The 12,926-nt window shown below is 31.0% G+C and overlaps 1 protein-coding gene across 4 annotated transcripts in view; it reads right to left on the reverse strand.

The window, feature by feature from the left end:
- The window catches only part of LOC114326980 (protein AF-10), a 140,619-nt gene extending 129,648 nt beyond the window's left edge, over positions 1 to 10,971 (reverse strand). For 2 of the 4 annotated variants that reach the window (XM_028275473.2, XM_028275471.2), the window contains exons 1-2: positions 10,781 to 10,971; positions 6,756 to 6,983 (exon numbers count right to left, since the gene is read on the reverse strand). In XM_028275473.2, coding sequence (XP_028131274.1) covers positions 6,756 to 6,864 — 109 coding nt within the window. In that variant the 5' untranslated portion in view covers positions 6,865 to 6,983; positions 10,781 to 10,971. Of the gene's footprint in view, positions 1 to 6,755; positions 6,986 to 10,780 lie in introns of those variants that run through there. The other 2 variants (XM_028275472.2, XM_050653837.1) reach the window with 2 other exon arrangements.
- Positions 10,972 to 12,926: the final 1,955 nt, after the last annotated feature.

A 12,926-nucleotide genomic window follows, 5' to 3' on the forward strand; every position in this document is an offset into this window, starting at 1 on the left:
ATTCCTCAAATATTGGAGAAAATTAGCCTCTATGTTCTCAGTAGACAAACGAGGCTAAATCAACCTTTTTACATTAGACCCCTTGTCGCACTAACTACGGACACAACTCCTTCTTGTCCAGAACACCTAGGTTTGCTAACCAATATTCGGAAGGTTTAGATTGTTATAGTTTTCCAAATGAATTTAAAGCTCAGCTTAAAAACTGTATGTGATAACTTGATATCCTTGTGTTTTGTACATTTTTTGTTAATGTTTGTTATTTATTTAATGTTCCTAGTTTGTATGATTAAAATTTTTAAATTTACTTTAGGTTAGGTTATAAATCTCCTGTGATTAATGTTTACACTGTATTTTAATTGGGTGATTGCCCGTTGATAAATAAAATAAAATAAATAAATAAGATTGGTTGCACTAACAGATCTTAAGCTCCAGCTTAGCTTGTAGATAGGGCCACTTTAAGTCTCACTTACGTGTTGCACCATAATTTTCGATTCTTATTATTCTTATCATTCTAGCAATCCATTGTGGCCAGCTGAAAATTGATCTAAGACTCAATGGTGCAACGGTAGGTTTGATAAGCTCAGCTTAAAGCACATCTTAAGCTAAAGATCTGTTGGTGCAACCATGCATTAATTATGCAGGATGATGGTATTGGGACCGTGCAAGTTCGGCAAAGCGACCTCTATTTCTACGCTCTGTACTTTTATTCGCACTTTTAATTATATTGGCCAATTATATTAGTCCTGGTTGCTGGATAATTGTCAAGACCATAGTCCAAAAAATATTAAGAAGAAAAAATAAGATGCAGGTTATGTTTAGCAAACGTAAACAATTGTATGTAGTAAATAAAATCAGTTATTAAAATGCAGTACTGCAAGCAAAATACAATTAATTAAATTTACCTTTATATAATAATTGCATATCATATCAATATTGTGGAGCAATATATAATTTTTCTGCGTCAATGACAGAAGGTATGAAATATACGTCAATTTGACAATATGAATTATTTAAGATAGTTGCAATATTTCTCCGCGACTCGCGCACGGTCGTTTCTCGTTTCCCTTTCCAAGTACTTGCACACCGCGAATATCAGTATTTATAGACCTTTAATAGTATTTCAAAAGGAAAAATATATCTGCATTTAGTGCTTTTATTTTACCAAAAACTGCTAATTTATATATACTACAAGTAAAAGTAAAGTTCGTGTAACCTTCTGGCTAAGGTCTAGTGTTAGGGTTTTCAGGTCGAGCAAGCGCCTCTAACATGACTTAACGACTACTTACATGGCCGGGACCAACGGCTTTACGTGCCTTCCGAAGCACGGTGGCGGCTCAGTTAAATTAGAAATTGAAAAATTTGTCAGTGCCAGGATTCAAACCCAGGGCCTCCAGCTTGTTAAGCCAGTAACATAGCCACTGCTATGTTAACTGGCTACTTATATAGTCGGTTAGCTAAACTCAGACACAACTGGCTAGTGATTTTAGTAGGTAATTTTTTTGTTTTTGGCCAATTTTGCCAAAATTAACAAAATTACTAACCATTTAGTAATTATTAACTATTTAGTAATTATTATTTTTGCCAATTTTACCAAAAGGCAAAATTACTTAGGTACTAAAATCACTAGAAAGTTGTGTCTGAGTTTAGCGAACCGACTATACAAGTAAAATGTTCATACAAGACAAATCATGTTAATTCTTGGATAGCTACAGCTGTCAGGTTAAACCAAAAGTCTCAAATTATATCAACAAATATTAAACTAATCTTTCTGTTTCTTTAATATATTACCATCATGTAATAGAAAATCTAATTCAGTCTAACCTACTCTATTTTATCTACAACTAACCTATACAATCTTACAAAATACTTAAAACTCGAACATTTTATTATAATATCATTATTTAAAATATGTGTTAACGGAACAAGTTTGTTTGATTATTCTCAATTTTAGTTATTTGAATCTGACTATTATGGAAAGGTCCCCATTAAAGAAACAAATACATTACTTGATAATGAAATATGGTAAATCCTCCGTTAACCGAAATAATTGGGAGGGCCGAATTTGGATAACAAGAATTTCAGTTCAAATCTTCGTCGTCTGATACACTCAGGTTGTCTAACATGAAATTCACACTGGGATTGCAGTACGGTTAAGATAGGAATGTGCATTCAGTGTTGCCACAGTTCCTGTTCGACGCTCTTGAGAGAGCAATCAACAACTGGTGAAAACCAACAACCCTGTGCGTTTATTCCCCATTAGAAATGTATTGCCCTATTTTAGCTGTACTGCATTCTCGGTGTGAATTTCTCAATAGATGAAGAACCATATCAATGATGTCCTGGTCGATAAATTCGCTTTCTGAGTCATCGGCTGCTAACCACTCACATATATCTCTTCTTGGGTAATTTCGTCACACCCTGACAAATTTTTTATCAAAGGTTAAATTTCTTCAACATTTTCTGTTTCAGGATCATCAATCAAAAATAATAAAAGTTTGTTCCATAATTTTTCCAATGTTGAAGATTTGATCTTGGCCCATGACTCAGCCAGCACACCAATAAAAAACTTTTCATTGTTAAAGATTTGAGAATTTCGCGAAAGCTTTCAGGAAATTATTGAAACAGCTGTTTCGGTTAAAAAGGTTCCGGTTAACGGAGGTTTTACTGTACAATTAAAAAACTGGGAAATAGTCTACCATAAAATCTACCTAAAAAATACTAAAGTACACACTAAATTACAAAAAAATGAAAATGTCTTAAAAATATATCAATATTTCCTAGATTCTTAGTAAAGCCTTATTCGCATGAGTGAGTTCTTATTATAACTTTTCATCAACCATTACAAGGCTATTGGGGAGTGCATATAGATTTTCACTTCGGAAAAAATCAAACAAGATAGAACTTTTTGTAATTTCATTAAGAAATGTTTAATAAACAACATATCAAAAAGTTCTACTCGAGAAGTGGGTGCTTCATTTTTTATTAAACAAATGAACTACGAAATTAGATGTTTTTTTAAATATGTAACTCCTAAAATATAAATTTTAGAAAAAAACTGACATGACCATTGAAAAATTCAGAAAATTTTACAAAAAAAACCTTATATAAAAAATTTTCTAAAATTAAATCAGTATCTTCTATAATTTTTTATTTATAACGCTAAAGTCACCCTTCTCACAAACATTGGCGCACTGTAAACTAGCGTACAGCGAAGTGCATGGTTGAGTTATTTTAATGCAATTCTTTAACTAATGGATCAAATGAAATTTTACAAATTGAACATGAAAGAAGAATAATTAGGCTATCTTATAGTTATAATAGAAAGAAATAAAATGTATGGGAATAAGTATGGTGTGGGCGGAAAGTGAGCCTTACATGAATTTTGTTTAAAAATGATTTAAAAATGTGTAACTAATACAATTTTTCTTATAAAACTCTCAATGTTACACAACTTACCCATCAAGCACCTTACTAAATTATGTTTCATTCAAAAAAAAATCTCAAAAATTTAATTCACATGATATGACGTCTCAAAAAATGTAATTTTTGAAATCTTCGTAGTTTTATAGAATTACCACCTCTTTAAGACGGTATTACTCAAGTTTGGACAGATATATTATAGTTTTATAAGTACTTTTTTAAAGCTTAGGATGTAATCTTTAAAATTCACTAAACTATTTTACTTTAGAAATTAAATAAATTATTTCTTTTTGAAAAAATTAAGAAAGATAACAAAAATGTAATACAAAAACCGAAAATTACCAGCTAAAAAATGTTTATACAAAGTGATGAAAACTTTTTCTGTAAAACTTACCTAAAATACATTTAATAATAAGCTTCAACAATAATAAATGTTCAGTAAAAAATTTTTTTTTTAGCTCTTATACAGTATGTCTGTGTAACTTGGAACCTATTGATAACTTTTTTATTATCAGTTTTACGAAAAAAGTTATTCTTTATAAAATACTCTGCATGGTATATAATCTAAGATGCAATTATCAAATATCAAATTTAATTAATTTTATACGAGGTATGTCAAAAAATATGAATTTCACTCAAGAGTAAAGTACCTTTACATTTCACAATATCGAAAAGTGTTATTGAGAAAAGTTGTTTGGAATTAAAAAATTTGTTTTATTGTTCAATTACATCCTTCTAATTAAAATATTGTGAATAATAAAGGCACTTAACTCTTAAGAAAAATTCATATTTTTTACATACCTCGTATAAAATTAAAAAAGTTTGATATCTGATGATTGTATCTTAGATTATAGACCGGGGAGAGCATTTTATGAAGAACAACTTTTTTTCGCAAAAGTGATAATAAAATAGTTATCATAATTGTAATAAAATGATGATGAGTATCCGTAATTTGAGAAAAAATTGAAATTTTTTTTTCAATTAGAATAATATAATTGTATATTTAAACATAGTTTTTAATTTCAAACAACTTTTCATAATTTCATTTTTTGATATTCTGGAATATAAAGGTACTTTACTCTTTAACGTAATTAATATTGTTGACATAACTCATATAAAATTGATAAAATTTGATATCTGATGGTTAAGAGTAACTTTTTTCGTAAAATTGATAATAAAAAAGTTTTCCATGTGGTTCCTAGCTACGCATACATACTGTATAAGAGCCTCTGTATAAGAATTTTCAAATTGCAATGCCATATTCGGATTCAGCATAATCAAAAACAAAATAGAAACGTATTTGATCAAAGTAAAATGATGAATTTAATATTTTTAAAATTATTTATACAAAACAATTGTTATTGTTTAAACAATTAACAAACAATTAGCGGCAAAATCTGCGAGTAGAACTTTTTACTTTAACAAGTATATAAACTAACAAAAAAAGTTCTAGAAAAATATAAGCTTGTTTGAATTTTTCCAAAACAATGCATGTTTTCGTTCTAATTGCACTCCCCTATATGAAACGAAATCAATATGATGTATCATATCCAAGAAAGTATTTACCCGTCAGCACTTTTAAAACGTGAAACTTTTTGCAAAGATCTTGTTCGCATTAGAGCTAAAATAGCAGTGAGTTAAAACTTCATGTTGGCACTTTCTTGACATTTTTATTTAAATGTTTCTGTAGCAAAAAGATGTGGAATAAACTCTCTAAAAAACACTATAGTCCAGTCGTCAGGGATTTGACCTCTAAAACTCATACAATATATATAATCATATCCCTTCTACCATACAATGGTGTAGGGTTGCAATATTAATCTACCAAATTAACATATCTAGTTTTACATAGGTACTTACAAATATACAAATATAAATTACAAAAAAACTCATACAAAGAAGCTGAATTTTGCTGAGAATGTCAATTTTTGAACCTCAAAAAGATGCAATAATGTTTGCCACTCCTATCTCCAGGCTTCCCACTGTACGCCACAGAAAAAAATATTTCAAACAAGAAATGTAACTGAAATAACTTTGAACAAAAATATTTATGAGCACTTTTTGTGTAGAATGAACCTTTTTCCCAGAAAAACGACTTTAAGTGACCTGCAAAATCAAAGGCAGAAGAAGCGTAGGAAGACGTAAAATCTCGTGGCTACGCAATCTCCGTGAATGGTTTGGATGCAGTTCAATTGAACTGTTCCGGCACGTAACCAACAAAATTATAATTGCCAGAATGATTTCCAATCTCCGATAGGAGCGGAACTTTAAGAAGAAGAAGAAGAAGAAGAAGAAGAAGTGACCTGCAATTAAAAAACATGTACTATTGAGAAAAATAAAAATGTGTTTTAAAGGTGAAGAGTGCAGACAATGAAGACAGTTTCTCGAAAGCTGTTAAATAAATAAATGTTACATGATTTTTGCCATTTCTTACAATTATTGTTATGTGGTTAATCAAATTTATCACCTCTATTCACAGGTCGATATAGATTTTCCATTTTTAGAGCCTAGTCTTCAAAACCTATAATGTGGATTTTGAGTTTTGGCAACAAATGAGGCATTTGAAGTATGCCTAAAAGTGCTCAATTTAAATTTTCTCATAACAATGATTTCACATCACAAGAAATGCTTCTACGAAGAAAGCCTTGTGTGGAATTTGTAGCTGCGGTTGTGTAATGTTGATAAAACATACTTGTCCAATCGAAAAGAAGCAATTTTAAAAGTTTTATATCCTTTATAATGTAAATGTTTAAATTCAGCGTTAATTAACACATTGCGTGCATATGTCTGATCCTAAAACTTATGCTCTGAACGGACCAAAAAACACATACCTATTAAAAATTGTGTATAATCAATGACATACATGTGTGCCGTCCGCACATTGGTGAAGGCATTATGTGGCTCACATGTATGCCATCTGCATGGAACGTGTTAAGCATATTTCAGATGACTTATATTTGTTGAAAAATTGAAACTTACTGTATTGTTAATAATCATGTCAAAAAAATACCAACGTATAGATTGTATATTGGAATTTTTAGTATAAGTGTTTATTAATTATTAAATAACACATTCATATACAAAAATATTTCGAGATAGGTAACATATTTATATAAGTAGTTGTTGAAACTTCGTACTTACAACTAACTAAATCTTTGCCCATTGTCACTTTACAAACAATTGACTCCAACAAGTTTCTCATTTTTTTTTAAAAACTTGTGTTGTAAAATATGCAAACAAACCCCAAATTATAAATATCCCAACTTAGTCCAGGTAGGAGAACATAATGTTTACGAGGCAGGTAATACTTTATATATAATGTCAGATTTGATTACCTTGGTGAACAGCTACAGTGCAAGATTGTCCATCGCAGTACACAAGGGGATTCTCAGACCAGCCTCTATCGTCAGAACAAACACAACAGCCTCCTACCATTTCCCTCATAATGCAGAAAAACAGTATTTGCTAAACTAGCGATTCCACAATCCCACCCAACAGAGCCAGAGCAGCAGGTTCACATTCATCTCTACGTTTTCTTTGGTTCCCCTCCCACAAAAATTACCCTGCAACAAGAAAATTGTTTATTTGTATAGTACAATAAATAAAAAATACTAATATAGATCGGGACAAGGTTATTACAAGCATAACCATTTGAACATTAACCCTTTCAGTCACCATGTTTGTTTAAACGAACATCAACTTTTAAGCCTCAACAATAGCTAATTCCCATTTTTTACGTTGAATCACTGTAATTGTTTCAACAAACATCGTTTCTGTACGTTTTAACAGGCATAATAATGTTTATGTGCAAAAATTGTTGTTGATAAATCTTTTACAAAAATTATTTATATTTCAATGTCCAAGTTTAAAATTGTTATCTCTGCCAACAAAAACTCATGACAGAAAGGGTTAAATAATTCCATTTTACACGGTTATAAACATAAAAGTAGATTCATTAAAAAAAAAATTGAGGCACTCATGGGAGTGCCGACAGAAGTGAAAACTTCTGGCGAACTAAATGCCTTCGTGTACACATTCTATCCCTCCTCCAACCTTTATAACTTCGGTTGAACTTATACACAATTCAACTTATAATATATAGTATATAAATTACTAATATCTCGCCATAGTGATGACGGTCATGAGCTCAATGCTTTTTCCCCATCCAAAAAGAAGTAATATACCTATATTATATGTGTTGTGTACATTCTATGCTGTTTATGTATATGTACATACACATAATATATACATACAAAATTTATTTCAGTGAAGTGATGTCAGTCGCAAATTCAATGTTTTTCCCCATTCCCAAAGTGCACAACATCCCTAAAGAAGTTTTCACTTCAAAAATAAGTCATTAAAATAAAACTTTAAATCATCTTTTCATTTAAATAACATTTTCTAAGAATAAACAATATCTATTTATGCTTATTGTTTTGTTTATTTTTCGAGCAACAGGTCAGTGTTCCCAAAACTACCGAAAAATCCACAGATCTACCGTTTTTGAAGCTTGTCTACTGATCTGCCGAAATAGATTGAAATTCTACCGAATTTTATATTTAGATAGAAATTTTTACTTCTTCCTAAATCTGAGAAGAAATAATGAGACAAACAATTTTTACTAGTGTGAATTGAAAATGACAAATAAAGTTTTTAAGTCCTATTTTCTTTTCTGTCCTCTAGTTATACTTCCAGAATCCAGACCTTCATATCGACCCATGCAACAAAGACTAACTAAAAAAACTTTACATTTGACTTACTATTATGGTATTATTATTCTTTTTAAGCTTTATTTGGTGGAAAAGTATGGTAAATCAGGTATGAATTTTAAGGCAACCAGTAAAGCATTTGCATGTGTATATTAAGTTTACTGACCCACACTCTTCCAAGCGAAAACTATAGTAAGTTGAGTTACTGTAGTCTTCGTTGCAAGAAACAGCGGAAGGTATTCCAAGTTTGAGTTAAACTGTTTGACTTACTATAGTTTTCTCTAGTTAGACTCTAATTTTAGTTATTCCGATTAACTATAGAAATGTTTTTTATTACAATTTTTTAAATAGTACTGTTTTGCTTCAATAAATCTGTTACTATAGTTTATTTTTTAACCAAGAGAAGTAAACTAAAAAGACAGATTCACACCCAAGAAAGTTACTAGAAAAGTCACCAAATTCATCTTCTTTTTTCGTTGATCATATCACCTTTCGATGATAATCCATACATTATACTACCACATAGATTCGAGTTCTAAAAACAACTGCTTTTATATAAAAGTAGACTAAAAATCTAAAAATTAAAGAAATAATGCAGAAAACACAAAAAATCGCTGATATACTTAATTAACCTATAAAATGACAGAAGTGCCAAAATTTCATAAATGTCATTAGTGTCAAAATTTAATAACAGTAGAGTACTTGCCTGCGGTTGGACCAATTAGAAACAAGCATTACGGCGCGGTAAATTTGAATCACTCCTCTTGGTTAAAAAACAAACAATAGTAAGTCTAGTCTAGAATACGTATTTTTTTGGTAACTGTTTCGACGAAAACTAGTAAGTCTACAAAATTTAGCAAAAAATCTGTTTTTTGATATGTTTGATCTGTGAAATCCCTTAAAACCTTTCGCTCCAAGCGTTAACAAAGTGTCAAAGCAAAATCGACTGACCTGCTCTTGTTCACTGTAAAAATACATGGAGAAATAGTGATGTGAAATACTTTTATTTTCCTCGTTCACAAAAAAATTAGATCAAAGAATAAAATTGATTAACGCTGTTAGAAGGATGAAGTGAGGTTAAATTTTTCTATATATACAAAGGATGTGGCAATATACACATGATATAATGATATTATTTACGTTTTTATAAGTTTTGTTTGTACATATTACATACACTTTTTAGCTCTGATAAATTCGAATTGACTTCAAAAAGTACAGATACGGTATGTCCTATATAACCTCACTATCGCAGATGTCAATAAATCTTCATTAACGACAAAAAATATTTTTGTTGAACTATAAATGACACTAAAAAAGAATAACTAATGAATTAACAATTTGTATTCGTTTATTCTCACTAGAAAATAAAATATTTAAGTTAAACAAAATAATCCCATAACTCATAAAACGTCCTTACAAAACTGACAGCCTCTCACATGACTGTAAATTTCTGTAAATAGAGTGGAGATGCACGGAGCCAATACATAATATAACAGAAATTTAAATTTGTAAGACATATTTCTTCCAAAGATAACGTCATTTACTGTTACTAAGTCTAGAGTAAGTATTATTTTTTCCTTAATTGCTTCGACGAAAACTATAGTAAGTCTACAAGATTTAGCAAAAAAAATGTGTTTTTTGTTATGTTTGATTTGTGAAATCCGTTAAAACCCTTTAAATATAATATATCAGAAATTTCAGTGTGTAAGGAGTATTTGTTCTAAAGATATCGTCATTTCTTACAGCGAACTCTGCGAAAAATTTTCAAACACGATTATCTCAGTTAAACCAAAATTGAGTTACAATAGTCTTCGTGGCATGGGTCGATATGTACTAAATATAAATCTGGCAACAGAGAGAAGCCTTGTTCCAGTGATATTGGGTAAGTTCAGACAATCTCAGCGGCTGGCAGCTGAGTAAGCAGTAGCGTGGAGACGACACTGCTTGAAGTCAGCCACTGTGAGATTTACTAAGTGTTCCCTATTACGGCTGGATATAACCACTAAGCCGCTTTGTGCTGACAGTCGCTGAGGTTGTCTGAATGCACCCATTATCACTAATTGTTTCACTTCGTTACTGTTAACTGTCACTGCCAACTTCTTGTTTTCCTTATCACTAGTATAAGTATCTCAGTTCGCATTATCAGAATATTATACTCTATTTTTATTTATTAGATTTAAATGAATATATTTATTTATTCTTACAGAAAAACATAATGAAATCTAAACAAAATATTGAAATTTGAAAAGTCTACCGATTTGACTCCACAATCAATGGAATTTTTGACAGAATTTTACCGATTTTATTTTTTTTCCTTTGGGAACACTGCAACAGGTTCACATTCATCTCTACGTTTTATTTGATTCCCTTAGCGCAAAAATTACCCTTCAACAACCAAAATGTTTATTTTGTATAGTACAACAAATAAAAAATACTAATGTAAATTGGAACAAGGTTATTACAAGCATAAACATTTGAACATTATATAATTCCATTATACACGGTTAAAAATACGAGCAAAGGCAGATTCGTTAAAAAAATAAGTCGAACTTTAAGTCATCTTTTCATTTAAAACACATTTGCTAAGAATAAACAATATCTATTTACGTTTATTGTTTCGTTTCTGGAACACCATGCCTCCCACGACTTACCTAATTTCTTGTTTTAAAATAATAAACAGCCATCATCACGTGTACTATTCCGCTCAGGGCAGTTATAATTTTGTTGTAGAATCATAAGCATTTACTTGGATTTGTAGTGTGCAGTAAAATACAAAATAAAACATTCAATTAAATAGTCACCATTTTGTTTTTTCTGATTTGCACGAAAAACAAAAGCGCTGAAAGCGGCCTCCCACAGAGGATGCGCAAACGATATTTGATGGAACTGTCAATACGGCGTTTCGGCTATTCTAAGAAATCCCTAAGGTAGATAACCCAAAATACACATAATAAGGATTAAAAAATAAATACCATCTCTGTGCATTTTTTCCTCCAGATGTTTAATCCTTCCTGAATATAGATTTTGAATGGAGTTAGGGATAAAGAACATCCTTGTCTCAAGCCTTTTGTGACAGGAAATGCGTCTGAAATTTTATTCTCCATTTTAAGGTCACTTTTAGCATTTATGTACCTACATGTTAGCTATAGGGTTCATTTATGCAGTACTTAGGCTTATACTACGTCAATATTTCAAAAAATCCGTTTAGCGTACTGTAACATAGGCCTATTTTAAGTCAACGAACACTAAATGAGCCAGTACATTTCTGGCTGTTCTTTTTTCTCTATAATTTAATGAAGTACACATAATATACCTATTATCAACACAAGATCTTCCAGCACACGGAATCCATTCTGATCTTTTATTTCCTCATGTTGGTTTTCGATTCGTTCTTTTATTAATCGACCGTACAACCTCTCCAATGAGCTATATAACCTCTGTATGTATATTCAAAATAAAGCGGTATAAATTATAGGTCTACTCTACGTATGCACGTGCTATACGCATAATACTTGGCCTATAAGTAATTCTGGCATTACCTCTTATCTCCTTTTTTATACACTCACCGGTACAAAATTCCGCCACCCAAAATTTTTGATTAAGTTTGACAACTTATAACTTCATTATTTGTACTCCGATTTTCAAGATTCTTGCATCAGTTTGTAGGTACACGTATTTATATTGGTTGTTATTATTCCGGCAAAAATTTTTTTTGTTTAGATGGCATTATACGGGGGTGAATGGAAGCGTTGTATTTTCTTCTAACTTTAAAAAATTCTGTGGAAAAATTGAAGGGCTGCTTTTGTTTCATAGTCCTGTCATATTATCCCGGAGGCATCACTAAAATTTTGTTTTTTGAATTATCCGAATATCTCTTTTCTTGTAAGAGCTGTACCATTTTTTGTAAATAAAAACACTGATTGACTCATAAAATAGAGGTTGAATTGATAAGATTAGAATGGCCCGCATGTTGCCCAGACCTCAATCCTATTGAACATTTACGGGATGAATTAAAAAAAGCTATTCGCCGTCATCCTAGGCCTCCAGAAAAATTGGTATAGTTATGGTCCTGGTAGAGGAATATCGGGCTATTCTCCAGGCAAGGATAACACATCTTTAATAATAATTATAGGTAATATTTATTTCGAAAATTGTACATACATATACGCAGAGCGAAATATTCGTCAACATAAAAAACTAAATTAATTTACTGTTTTGAATTTTTTTTTGTGTCACTTTTGGGTGATTATTTTTTACAGTACTGCAAAATTCCCCCCACTTAGAAAATCCTTGTGACGGTTAAAATCGAAACGACTTGTTCCTACACCACTAGGCCAAAAAGATGGATCATATAAAATATCTTTTTTCTTGAGAGATGCTGTTGTGACAAACGCTTTTAATCGATTTTCATCCGATGGTAATTCCTTCACTTGTACTATTTCGTTTTCAAACTCCACGTTATTTTTAATATACTTTTTAATCACCTCTCAGTTGCGGCCCTTTTTACTCTATTTATATAGAGCCATACTTTAGGCTCCCCTCATGAGAACTCCAATTCTTTATCATTGAAACTATTCCCCGTACCTATGTTTTTTCTTTGTCGTTTTCTTCTAACCACTGTTTGAAATTCTTCTCTAGTGTCTTCACGTTCTTCTGCGGATGTATCTTCGCTAACATTTTCCTTTTGTTCGCTATTTACCTTTTTTGAGGTTCCTTCTTACCTTGTTCATGTTCCATTGGTAAAACGTTTGGTTTTCTTATATTTGATTGTACACTTCTTGGAGGCACTTGTCTGAT

Source organism: Diabrotica virgifera, chromosome 6 (genome assembly GCF_917563875.1).
Source record: "Diabrotica virgifera virgifera chromosome 6, PGI_DIABVI_V3a".
NCBI lineage: Eukaryota > Metazoa > Arthropoda > Insecta > Coleoptera > Chrysomelidae > Diabrotica > Diabrotica virgifera.